The sequence below is a fragment of the Anomaloglossus baeobatrachus genome, chromosome 6, assembly GCF_048569485.1.
Source record: "Anomaloglossus baeobatrachus isolate aAnoBae1 chromosome 6, aAnoBae1.hap1, whole genome shotgun sequence".
NCBI lineage: Eukaryota > Metazoa > Chordata > Amphibia > Anura > Aromobatidae > Anomaloglossus > Anomaloglossus baeobatrachus.
The window spans coordinates 34,033,826-34,047,999 of NC_134358.1; the positions used below are offsets into that span (position 1 = coordinate 34,033,826).

Genomic DNA, 14,174 nt, shown 5'->3' on the forward strand with positions numbered 1-14,174 from the left:
AGGGATAGATAGATAGAGGGATAGATAGATAGATAGATAGATAGAGGGATAGATAGATAGATAGAGGGATAGATAGATAGAGGGATAGATAGAGGTATAGATAGATAGAGGTATAGATAGATAGAGGGATAGATAGATAGAGGGATAGAAGATAGATAGATATAGATAGATAGAGGGATAGATACATAGATAGAGGGATGGATAGATAGATAGAGGGATAGATAGATAGAGGGATAGATAGATAGAGGGATAGATAAATAGAGGGATAGATAGACAGACAGACAGAGACAGACGATAGGTGGAATTTCATCAGAGGAAATCTTCTTCCTCTCGTGGTTCCACTTTTACCTTCTTAGATATTTGGATACACAAATAATAATAAGTGAAACATAATTTGAATGAAAAAGTTTCCGGTCTCCTGGTTTCTAAATTAAAAGGCTGTGTGCACACGCTGCATTTTTTTAGGTGTTTTTTTCTTGCAGATTTTAATCTGCAAGGGAAAATGCATCACAGCAGTGGTGCAGATACAAATTACACCAAATGATTGACATGTCAATTATTTCGGCGTTTTTCCTATCACAATGCATTAATTAAATGCATCAAAAACGCATCGAAAAATTCCCTTTTGTTCTGCAGCGTTTTCCTGCCAAGAGATGCAGAAAATCTGCAACGTGGGAACATACCCTAATACATTCAGTATTTCGGCACATCTGCTCCGCTGGATATTGTCCCCAGGTGTTCCCCCGGGCAGGGAGTGAAGCGTATACACAGAATAATCCACTTTATGGCCATACATGATATCACACATTCCGGTCTCGCTCAGCCCCAGGACTTGCATTTCTGTGTATACACGGCACCTATAAAGCTCATGTGTGGACATTGCATGTGGGAACAGTCAGATTTTCTTCTGACAGAGAGGTTATTTTATATGTATCCCTATATATTATAATTGCAAAATAGATAGATAGAGTTGGGAAGATAAGTATTTGATCTTCTGCCAATTTTGTAAATTTTCCCACCGACACAGAATGGAGAGGTCTGTAATTATTATCGTAGGTAACTTCAACTGTGACAGAATAAAAAAAATCCAGAAAATCCCATTGTATGATTTATAAAGAATTAATTTGCATTTTATTGCATGAAATAAGTGTTTGATCACCGACCAACCAGCAAGAGATCTGCCTCTCACAGACCTGTTTATGAAGCTCCTATTCTGCACTCATTACCTGTATTAATTGCACCTGTTTGTACTTAATACCTGTATAAAAGACACCTGTCCACACACTCATCAATCACACCCCAACCTCTCCACCATGGCCAAGACCAAAGAGCTGTCTAAGGACATAAAATACCAAATTGTAGATCTGCAGAAGGCTGGGAAAAGCTACAGGACAATAGGCAAGCAACTTGGTGAGAAGGCAACAACTGTTGGCGCAATTATTAGATAATGGAAGAAACACAAGATGACTGTCAATCTTACTTGGTCTGGAGCTCAATGCAAGATTTTGCCTCATGAGGTTAGGAATACTGATGAGCAAATATACAGGGTGGGCCATAAGAATGGATACGCAATGGGTGGGCCATTAGTATGGATACACCCTGGGTGGGCCAAAAGTATGGATACACCCTGATAAAATGGAAGTGGTTGTTAATATCACTTTACTGTTTGTGTCATATTAGTACATGGGAGGGGCAAAACATTTGAGGCCGGGTGACGCACATGGCAGCCATCTGCAAAGCGGCCATTTTTAATTTAACTGACTCTTTTTTATCAGGGTATATCCATACTAATGGCCCACCCAGGGTGTATCCGTACTTATGGCCCACTCTATACTTGGCACTCCAGCAACCTGGCAGCTGTGAGGTCTATAAACCTAAAATGGGCCTTTAAGAGAGGCTTTAACACTCCTTGAGTTCCTAGCTGCTGAAACATCTGTAGGCTGTGAACTGTTATAAGAGATCCCAGCCTTTAGGTCTCCCAACAGCTGAGACCTCCAAGAAACTTAAAGGCTCCCTTAAAGGCTCCTTTAAGGTTTCTGGTCCTCACAGCTACCGGAATTTCAGACTGCTGTGCCGCCATGTCTCACAATCTGATAGTTCAGCAATCAAGTTACTGAAGTTCACACTTTGGCTCCCCCACCGCTCTCAGTGAACTCAGTTGAATCCACTGCCGGATTGCCAGACTGTCATATTGCAGGACATGGCTGCATAGTAGTCCGGTAATCTGACAGCAGGCTCAACTGAGTTCACTGAGGGCAGCGGGAAAGCCTCCGAGTGTGAACTCTGGTGACCTGACTGCCATACTGCTGGATTGGTGTGCCGCCGTATCCCAAAATCTGGCAATCCAGCAGCGGATTTACCGATGGTCACACTTGGTACCATGGCTGTGACTTCAGGTGAAGTAATTAAACTCAATGCCAGACTGCGGTATTAGACAATTTGTGCACACTGCGTATTTGGATACAGACACTTCTGCACCAAATCTGCATCTCCTAGTGAAAAAACAGCGTGAATTTTTTTATTCGGTTTTGGTGTATTTTTCTGCCAGGAGATGCAGATTTGGTGCAGAAATGTCTGCACCCAAATACTCAATATACACACATTGCCTACTCCAGTTAGCTGGCATTGAGATCTATGACTTTACCTGAGGTGAGTTCATTGAGTTCACTAGATGTGAGATCACTGCGTTCATTGAGTTCACCTCAGGTCAGTTCACCTATGATCACAGCTGGGGTACTGTGGAAACCCCAGTTGCGACCTCAAGTGATGTCATTGAACTCAATGCTGGATTACCAGATTAGGGAATGATGGAGTATTTGTTTGCAGACATATCTGCACATCCTGGCAAAAAAGAGTTCACCTCAGGTCAGTTCCCCTGTGGTACCATGGGAACCATCAGCTGTGACCTCAAGTGAACTCACTGACATCACCATTCTCACAGCTGCGACTGTCAGTGGGTCCCTGATGCCGCAGTGAGCAGTCACATTTTCTAATGAGACCACACACTGCGGTGTCAGATATAGCAGCGCCGGTGTCATAGCGGGATGCCGTGTATGTGGATTACAGAGGACTTGCAGGGGTGTTTTGGGGGGTTAATAAATTAAAAATAAATAAATAAATTATTTTTCTGTGTTTTGTGTTTATTTCTTTGACATACATGGTTAGTAAGGGGGTGGGGTCTCAGACCCCCCCCCATTAATAACCTCTTGCTTGATGACAGCTGTTATTTTTGATAAATCCCTAACCCTGATTGCCACTGCTCCAGGGCAATCAGGATCAGCCAGAATTGTCATAATTAATAGAAGTGACAATTCTGGGGTGGCTGCGGGCTGCTAATTTTAGGTTGGGGAGGGCTCAATAACCATGGGTTTCCCTAGCCTGAGAATATCAGCCCCTAGCTGTCCGCTTTATCTTGCCTGAGTATAAAAATGGGGGGTGGGGCACGCGCAGTTCAACAAATCTCAGATGCCAGCAGTCTAACTGCAGTCAATCACACACGCTGTCACAGAGGGTGGGCGGGGGAAGCAGTGAATATTCATGAAATCTAATGAATGGACCCAGAAGTAGATTGATAGCTGTGGTAATCTCAGTTAGTGTAATATTCCTGTTTTAAAACACTTAATACTCTGACAATATTATTTCCAGAGACAAAAATGCATCCAGGCATCTTTCCTATGCAGTTTCCAATTAGTTTTAGCACTTTTCCATCCATTTCAGCATATTTAGAACCCTCCCAGACCTACTTCCAAGGTCCCCTTAATAATATTCGAGTTTCACATTGACTTGCATTGGGTTCATTATTTGGTACGAAAACACGAATATCTGAAATTATTTGGCACAAATAATTCGATACCCGAATATTTTAGTATTTGCTCATCTCTAGTAAGGATGATTTTGAGGTCAGGAATCAGCCCAGAAGTACACGGGAGGACCTGGTCAATGACCTGAAAAGAGCTGGGACCACAGTCTTAAAGATTACCGTTAGTAACACACTATACCATCATGGATTAAAATCCTGCAGGTCACGCAAGGTCCCCCTGCTCACACCAGCACATGGCCAGGCCCGTTTGAAGTTCACCAACGACCATCTGGATGCTCCAGAGGCGGCATGGGAAAAAGGTATGTGGTCAGATGAGACCAAAATAGAACTTTTTGGTATCAACTCCACTTGCTGTGTTTGGAGGAAGATGAAGGATGAGTACAACCCCAAAAACACCATCTCAACCATGAAGCATGGGGGTGGAAACATTATATTTTGGGTGTGCTTTTCAGCAAAGGGGACAGGACGACTGCACCATATTGAAGGGTGGTGAAGTGGATGGGGTCATGTATCACGTGATTTTGGCCAACAACCTCCTTCCGTCAGTAAGAGTATTGAAGATGGGTCATGGCTGGGTCTTCCAGCACTGAAAATGAGTTGTGGCTGGGTTTTCCAGCATGACAATGACCTGAAACACACAGCCAGGAAAACTAAGCAGCGGCTCCATAAGAGGCATTTCAAGGTTCTGGAGTGGCCTAGCCAGTCTCCGGACCTGAACCCAATAGAAAATCTTTGGAGGAGCTGAAACTCAATGTTGTCCAGCGACAGCCCTGAAACTAAATCATCATGACATTAAAATGGGCATTTTATGACTCCATCTAGGTAGTAAAAGATCTAATAAGTCCAAGTGTATTACATCTGTGCCCACCCAGCCCAACTGACAGCTGCAGCTTGTACTGAGCAGTGTGAGATCTCAGCAGTAGGAAGGAGGGAGACAATAAGGATATGTCAATCTGTCTAAGAGGGTTGAGATGAGATTCAGCAGCCTGGAGAAGGTACTCTTAGGCAGGTGGAGACTCTGCAGCAACTTGCGGAGGAAAAACACTTTGGGGGAGGTGGGGTGGTGGGATCTAGCCTCCCTACAGAACCCTTATATTCTGCATTTGAGTGATGGTTCTATGATCTATGATATAATGGATCGTTTTGATTCGGCTTCCTCTTTGCTTTCTTTACAGATTTCTTATGGGGTCATTCAGGCCACAAGTCACAGAAGACATCACTGACCGTGTAGAGTTCTCCAGAGCTCTGGAAAAGACGGCATAGTCATCGGAGGAATGCTGCAGAGAGTAATACCACACGGCGGCCTCCTGGACCAGCGGGTTCATCTCCTCTCCACCTAAGGAATTCTGCAGCGCCTGGTAGAAGGCCATCTTACTCTCACCTCTTCCTTCAGCCTCTTCAAACCTCTGATAGAAGGAAAGACAATCTTAGCGATATTTTACAGCCAAAAAATAAAGTAATAAAAGTCCAAGCGCAGGTTTGAAAAACATCCAACACAGAACGCTCAGCACATCCATCTATTACACCGGTGCAGAAAGTGCGGAGGATCTGGGCCATTAACAGAATGTGACGCTCCAAATATCCTGTATATAAACTGTAATAGGAGCAGAAGGGTTAAAGTGAACCCATCATCTCAGGAGACTTTACACAACGAGCTGCAAGGTGTCTGTAAATGTGGAATAACATGTCATCATACATAGAAGACAGGAAGATATTAGTTATATGCTTGTACATGGGGGCAGTATTATAGTAGTTATATTCTTGTACATAGAGGCACTATTATAGTAGTTATATTCTTGTACATAGGATCAGTATTATAGTAGTTATATTCTTGTACATAGGGGCAGTATTATAGTAGTTATATTCTTGTACATAGGAGCAGTATTATAGTAGTTATATTCTTGTACATAGGGGGCAGTATTATAGTAGTTATATTCTTGTACATAGGGGCAGTATTATAGTAGTTATATTCTTGTACATAGGAGCAGTATTATAGTAGTTATATTCTTGTACATGGGGGCAGTATTATAGTAGTTATATTCTTGTACATAGAGGCACTATTATAGTAGTTATATTCTTGTACATAGGGGCAGTATTATAGTAGTTATATTCTTGTACATGGGGGCAGTATTATAGTAGTTATATTCTTGTACATAGGGGCAGTATTATAGTAGTTATATTGTTGTACATAGGGGCAGTATTATAGTAGTTATATTCTTGTACATAGGAGGCAGTATTATAGTAGTTATATTCTTGTACATAGGGGCAGTATTATAGTAGTTATATTCTTGTACATAGGGGCAGTATTATAGTAGTTATATTCTTGTACATAGGAGCAGTATTATAGTAGTTATATTCTTGTACATAGGGGACAGTATTATAGTAGTTATATTCTTCTACATAGGGGCAGTATTATAGTAGCTATATTCTTGTACATAGGAGCAGTATTATAGTAGTTATATTCTTGTACATATAGGAGCAGTATTATAGTAGTTATATTCTTGTACAAAGGGGCAGTATTATAGTAGTTATATTGTACATAGGGGCAGTATTATAGTAGTTATATTCTTGTACATGGGGGCAGTATTATAGTAGTTATATTCTTGTACATGGGGGCAGTATTATAGTAGTTATATTCTTGTACATAGGTGCAGTATTATAGTAGTTATATTCTTATACATAGAGGCAGTATTATAGTAGTTATATTCTTGTACATAGGGGGCAGTATTATAGTAGTTATATTCTTGTACATAGGGGCAGTATTATAGTAGTTATATTCTTGTACATAGGGGCAGTTTTATAGTAGTTATATTCTTGTACATAGGGGCAGTATTATAGTAGTTATATTCTTGTACATAGGGGCAGTATTATAGTAGTTATATTCTTGTATATAGGAGCAGTATTATAGTAGTTATATTCTTCTACATAGGGGGCAGTATTATAGTAGTTATATTCTTGTACCAAGGAGCAGTATTATAGTAGTTATATTCTTGTACATATAGGAGCAGTATTATAGTAGTTATATTCTTGTACATAGAGGCAGTATAGACACATATCTTACATACAGACCTTTCCTTTAGCCTTTATGGGATGTCGCTCTGGCACATTGATACCCAGGGTGCACAGAGTTTATGTACTATTTGTTGCTCATAGACTTATTCCACATAACTGTATACATTCCTCTGAAGTGTTGTGAAATCTTACACACACTGTATCTATAACAATAACTAGAAATGGTGCGTTATCTTCAGAGAACATATTGAGGCCTGAGGTTTGGAGCGTCTATTTTCACCCAATCTACTATTAGTATATATCACATTTGTAGGAAATGATGAGGAACAGGAAGCGCGGCCACAAGGGAAATGGCGAAACTTGTTGACAAACTACAGTCCCAAAAAGCCTGGAGCTCATCATTGTGTTAAAAAGTATATATAGTAAAAATTACGGTATAACTGGAAACTGTTATATACATTTTATTCTTATTCCTCTTTATTTTCATTATATCTGTTTGCTGTCAGTGAATGAGAAGTGGATTGCGGAAACAATACTGTGGATCCAGAATAAGACGCCTTCTTTTAACAAGGTCGGCTCTCATTGGTAAAGACCATAACAATTAGCAGTGAATGTGTCTGCAACCATATGGCGGAATAAAAACAACCAAAACCATCTGAATACTCAGGGAAGCTGCAGGAATCCGCTGTAAACTGGAGACTTTGACCTTGTGATAGGTCCTCTTTAAGGATTTCTCCATACGGGGTATGAAAACGGGAAACCAAATAAATAAATTGAATGAAATATGTCTGGGTCATGGGTGAACAAATCTCACAACTTTACAACCCTTATAAGTAATTTGCCTCTTATTGAAGCCCCTAGATTCCCCTTTCTTTGAACCCATAAAGTGTCATGCCAACAAAAGTGCCCCCCAAACCCTGTATAACACCCCATAGTGAATCCCTCCATACACACAGTATGGTACCAGACAGGGAAGTCCTCCACAGTACCCTCCATACACACAGTATGGTACCAGACAGGGAACTCCTCCACAGTACCCTCCATACACACAGTATGGTACCAGACAGGGAACTCCTCCACAGTACCCTCCATACACACAGTATGGTACCAGACAGGGAACTCCTCCACAGTACCCTCCATACACACAGTATGGTACCAGACAGGGAACTCCTCCACAGTACCCTCCATACACACAGTATGGTACCAGACAGGGAATTCCTCCACAGTACCCTCCATACACACAGTATGGTACCAGACAGTGAATTCCTCCACAGTACCCTCCATACACACAGTATGGTACCAGACAGGGAAGTCCTCCACAGTACCCTCCATACACACAGTATGGTACCAGACAGGGAACTCCTCCACAGTACCCTCCATACACACAGTATGGTACCAGACAGGGAATTCCTCCACAGTACCCTCCATACACACAGTATGGTACCAGACAGGGAACTCCTCCACAGTACCCTCCATACACACAGTATGGTACCAGACAGGGAATTCCTCCACAGTACCCTCCATACACACAGTATGGTACCAGACAGGAAATTACTCCACAGTACCCTCCATACACACAGTATGGTACCAGACAGGGAAGTCCTCCACAGTACCCTCCATACACACAGTATGGTACCAGACAGGGAATTCCTCCACAGTACCCTCCATACACACAGTATGGTACCAGACAGGAAATTACTCCACAGTACCCTCCATACACACAGTATGGTACCAGACAGGGAATTCCTCCACAGTACCCTCCATACACACAGTATGGTACCAGACAGGAAATTCCTCCACAATACCCTCCATACACACAGTATGGTACCAGACAGGGAATAACTCCACAGTACCCTCCATGCACACAGTATGGTACCAGACAGGGAATTCCTCCACAGTACCCTCCATACACACAGTATGGTACCAGACAGGGAATAACTCCACAGTACCCTCCATGCACACAGTATGGTACCAGACAGGGAATTCCTCCACAGTACCCTCCATACACACAGTATGGTACCAGACAGGGAAGTCCTCCACAGTACCCTCCATACACACAGTATGGTACCAGACAGGAAATTACTCCACAGTACCCTCCATACACACAGTATGGTACCAGACAGGGAATTCCTCCACAGTACCCTCCATACACACAGTATGGTACCAGACAGGAAATTCCTCCACAACACCCTCCATACACACAGTATGGTACCAGACAGGGAATAACTCCACAGTACCCTCCATACACACAGTATGGTACCAGACAGGAAATTACTCCACAGTACCCTCCATACACACAGTATGGTACCAGACAGGGAAGTCCTCCACAGGACCCTCCATACACACAGTATGGTACCAGACAGGGAATTCCTCCACAGTACCCTCCATACACACAATATGGTACCAGACAGGGAATTCCTCCACAGTACCCTCCATACACACAGTATGGTACCAGACAGGGAATTCCTCCACAGTACCCTCCATACACACAGTATGGTACCAGACAGGGAATTCCTCCACAGTACCCTCCATACACACAGTATGGTACCAGACAGGGAATTCCTCCACAGTACCATCCATACACACAGTATGGTACCAGACAGGGAATTCCTCCACAGTACCATCCATACACACAGTATGGTGACCCTACTCTACTATCCACAACTACCCCGGGAAAGTATGGTGACCCCAACACAGTATGATCTCCACACAGCCCTCCATGCAGTATAATGGCCTCCACACCACTTTACGCAGTGTAATGACCCCAACAAAGCCCTCCACATAGCATGAGAGACCCCACACAATCCTTCACACTGTATAATTGCTTTTATATAGTATAATGGCCCTCAAATAACCTTATTAAAGAGAAAAGGCTCCCTCATAGCCCTCCAAATATTATAATGGCTGCACAAAGCCTTCCATATAGTGAAATGCACCTACATGGTCCTCCATATATTATATCGCACACCTTATAGTGCTCCATATAGTATAATGCACCCCATAGCTCTCCATATAGCATAATGCACCCCCATAGTCCTCTATATTGTATAATGCACCCCCTAGTCCTCCATATACTGTATAATACACCCCCCATACTTCTCCATAATGTATAGTGCACCCCATAGTCCTCCATATATTATAATGCACCTCCAATAGTCCTATATATTGTATAATACACCCCATAGTCTACCATATATTATAATACACCTACATAGTCCTCCGTATTATTATTATTTATTATTATAGCGCCATCAATTCCATGGCGCTTTACATGTGAAAGGGGTTTACATAATAGGGACAAGTACAATAATCATAAACAATACAAGGCACAGACTGGTACAGGAGGATAGAGGTCCCTGCCCGCGAGGGCTCACAGTCTACAAGGGATGGGTGAGGATACAGTAGGTGAGGGTAGAGCTGATTGTACGTCGCTGTATCAGACTGAGGGTTACGGCAGGTTGTAGGCTTGTCGGAAGAGGTGGGTCTTCAGGTTTCTTTGGAAGCTATATTATATTGCACACCCCATAGTGCTCCATATAGTATAATGCACCCCCATAGCCCTCAATATATTATAATGCACCTCCCACAGTGCTCTATATTGTATAATGCACCCGCCATAGTCTTCCATATTGTATAATGCCCACCCCATAGTCCTCCATATATTATAATGCACCCCCCCATAGTCTTCCATATTGTATTATACACCCTGTAGTCTTATATATATTATAATGCACCCCCCAGAGTCCTCCATATTGTATAATGCAGCCCCAATAGTCCTCCATATTGTATAATACTCCCCATAGTCTTCCATATATTATAATTCACCCCCCACAGTCCTCCATATAGTATAATACACATACATAGTCCTCCATATATTATATTGCACACCCCATAGTGCTCCCTATGAAAAAATGCACCCCATAGCTCTCCATATATTATAATGCACCCCCGCAGTCCTCGATATTGTATAAGGCACCCCCGTAGTCCTCCATACTGCAATTCTGCACACCCCATAGTCCTCCATATTGTATAATGCACACCCCATAGTCCTCCATATTGTATAATGCACCCCCCATAGTCCTTCATATTGTATAATGCACACCTTAGTCCTCCATATATTATAATGCACCCCCCACAGTCCTCCATATTGTATAATGCACCCCCAATAGTCCTCCATATTCTATAATGCACCCCATAGTCTTCTACATATTATAATGCACCCCCCACAGTCCTCCATATTGTACAATGCACACTCCATAGTTCTCCATATAGTATTTTGGCCATTGGGCACCAGTGTATTCACTGACTTAAAAAAAACAAAACTTTCTTCTCCTCTTTCTCCCAGTCTCCTCAGTGTGTTTTGCAGCACTGCACATTTCGGCACAGGGGCGCACAGTACTGACGTCATTGCACCCGCTGTGCTGAGATGTCAGAGCGCAGACTCAGTGGGAGAATGATGGAGGAGGGAGCGGACAGCGGAGCGTTCCCTGTTTCATCTGTGCCGATACATTTGAAAGTGTGATGCGAGGTGGCGGGGGGGCTGGTGCTGCTCCATCAACTCACAGGCCCCATAGCAGCCGGATGGTCTGCCGCCATTGGAGGTACACCACTGGGTATGACTCTCCTAAGATTGTGTGCAAAATAATAATGACTCAGTCCTTCATCTTCCAGGAATATGATGCCCTCGTGTACCCCCTGACAAGCAGACGTGAGAAGCGACACTTTATATCCCGTATCTGATGCCTGTGATCAGTATCATTATTGGAAATATCAGACACGTTATCAGCTCACATGCTGTTTCCTTGTGACTAGGACTCATTGCTTATCTGATATTTGCCCAGAGAGAAGATGATTGGGTTTTGCTTGAAGTAAACAATCGCATGTTAAAGTGTCCAAGTCAACATTTTTTTTTATTTTTGGAAAAACGCTGAGAATTGCAAAAAATTAGACATTTTCCCTTTCTAACACTTTCCATTTGCCCCAGTGGTCCCTACGTCTTGGTAGAATCACAGGTAATGACTGCGTAGCCCATCACCAACTGAAATGGTGACACACCGGTGATATAATTACCCCATTCTGAGCCCGTTAAAAACTATTTTGTTGATGTTGACTGCCACTTTATTACCATGTTTTTTGATGCCTGAATTTTAGTGCTGACGAAAAGGGATTTCTCAGACAAACAAGTAAAAAATCCCTGTGTATACTCTATTAGAGGTTTAGAGGCCAATAACCTAGGGACAAGTTTCCTTAAAATATCTCAATCTCAAGATTTTTGTCGAAGGCAAAGACTAAAGCCCAATTTTCTTAGTAGACTACTTGGTAGATGTAAGGACAATTCAGATTTTTGAAAGTTGGGTCTAACATTGTCTATCTATAAAGTCTAAACTTAAGAAGGATGGAACTAGACCCCGGAAGTTGGGTTTACCGTTGCTAGTTTCCTTGGCATTATTCCCAACTTTCTTGGTTAAGTCCCTGATTACGACACAGGAAGAGGACGTTCACCTTCCTCAAGTTTTGTCCACCATTACTAATCCTTATATGTTGTGGCGAAGGTTAGGAGAAGCCAAACTAATTGTGAATTTCCTAGTAAGGATAAGGGGAAAAAGGCAGATCCTGCAAGTTGGGTCCACCACTGCTCATCTTTATAGCTAAACATTTAGGACAGACTTACCCAAGATATAAAAAAAAATGGCCAATTGTACTGAAAAACATTTCATGGTATCAGCTGGGTGTCTTACCTTAATTGCCATAGATCTGCTGACCAAACCATCATGCTCAGAGCTTCCTATAAGAAGGTCTATAGTTTGGGTGGTCTTCTGCTGCAGTAAGTCTGACAGTGTATTGCGGAGGTAGACGCCATCCACCACCGGTCCCCAGGTCTGAAATGGTCCTTGTACAGCAAGAAGCTGTCAATACAATAGAAGATGTAAGCAACAATTTATGGAACTTGTAAATCATATCTGAACCTAAAGGTCCTTGACCCAAAACGTGTAGAATTCTCATCACAATACATTCGCAAACATTAGTGACTAGTGAATGAATTTGGATAGGGTTGGTAAGACCAGACAATTTTTGATCCTTACATTGATCTTGACTGTAAAATGATTTTCTAATTCTGGCCATATTAATAAGCAGACCACAATTTTTCTTTACAAATGTCATGCCACCATGGATAAACAGCATGCACTCTTGTACATAGACTAGACGTATGTTATATATGTAAACAATCATCATCCAAGGTCCTGATATTTTGGCTTGAAGACCACATCACCAGATGTTGTAATGAAGGAGTGTTGTTCTCATCCATATGAGCAAATCAAGACAAATATATATAAATTTCTTATGTCCTATACCAAAGTTCTGCTCCATATTTATAGGATAGAAAATGTCAGGATCCTACGGTATGTACCAAGACTTATGAAGTCCTCATGGCTGTGGCGTAGGCATTGAGAAACGTCCTCTGAAGATTACACCTTAAAGAGATTGGTCCATGACTAACATTTATTGGGATGTCCACTAACAATGAGAAAAAGGTTCACATCCCCCAATTTAGTGGAGTTGGACTGATGGAAACCACCAATCCATTGAAATGGGAGAGATCGAACTCCTGTTCTCGTGATTAGAGGTGGTCCCATTGGTGGCACCTTACAAGGCGTTCTCCTCATTGGTTTTATGTTTTTTTCATCAGAGGTTCCAATATTTTCCTTGCAAGGAAGAGTGCAGATTGTCACACCATTATTATCATCAAAAATACTGGAACCCTGATGAACATCAGACCATTTAAAAAAAAACACAAAAGTAGTGGATACGCTTTTAGAGAGAAATATATTGTGAACCTGGTCCAAAATTCTATAAAAAAAGAAGCAAAAAACCACAAATATAAAAAAAGTTGTTAATACTGCAGCTCAACTAAGAAACAAAATTGTGAAAAAAAAATCTACTTGAGTTTCTCTCGTTGTCATTCTATGATAAAAAAGTTTTCCTGGACCACAATATTGATGTCCTATCATAAAGTCCCCGAACACAATGGATAGATGTCAGAGAAAAGATAGCTCTCGTCCAAACTATCTCTGACATCTCTTCCATAAACGAGAGAGCCCCTGTGTTCCCCATGAGATCAGAAAGGTTCGTCAGTTCAAAGTCCGACAATCCGGATCTTTATGTCCCCGATATCATCTGTGCCAAGCCCTCCTATATCGTTGGGTTCTCCCTACGTCAGTTTAATGTGTATGGGGGCCTTTAGGATAGTACATCAATATCAGCCTAGTGACTTATGACTCTTGTCACCCCACCGGTCACATGTTTGAAAGAGCCTATTCTTTGGGGTTTTTTTGTGATCCTG

The 14,174-nt window shown here is 42.1% G+C and overlaps 1 protein-coding gene across 1 annotated transcript in view; it reads right to left on the reverse strand.

The window, feature by feature from the left end:
- The window catches only part of TG (thyroglobulin), a 221,975-nt gene that overhangs the window by 16,367 nt on the left and 191,434 nt on the right, over positions 1-14,174 (reverse strand). The window contains exons 43-44 of the mRNA XM_075316012.1: positions 12,571-12,738; positions 5,045-5,226 (exon numbers count right to left, since the gene is read on the reverse strand). Coding sequence (XP_075172127.1) covers positions 5,045-5,226; positions 12,571-12,738 — 350 coding nt within the window. The remainder of the gene's footprint in view (positions 1-5,044; positions 5,227-12,570; positions 12,739-14,174) is intronic.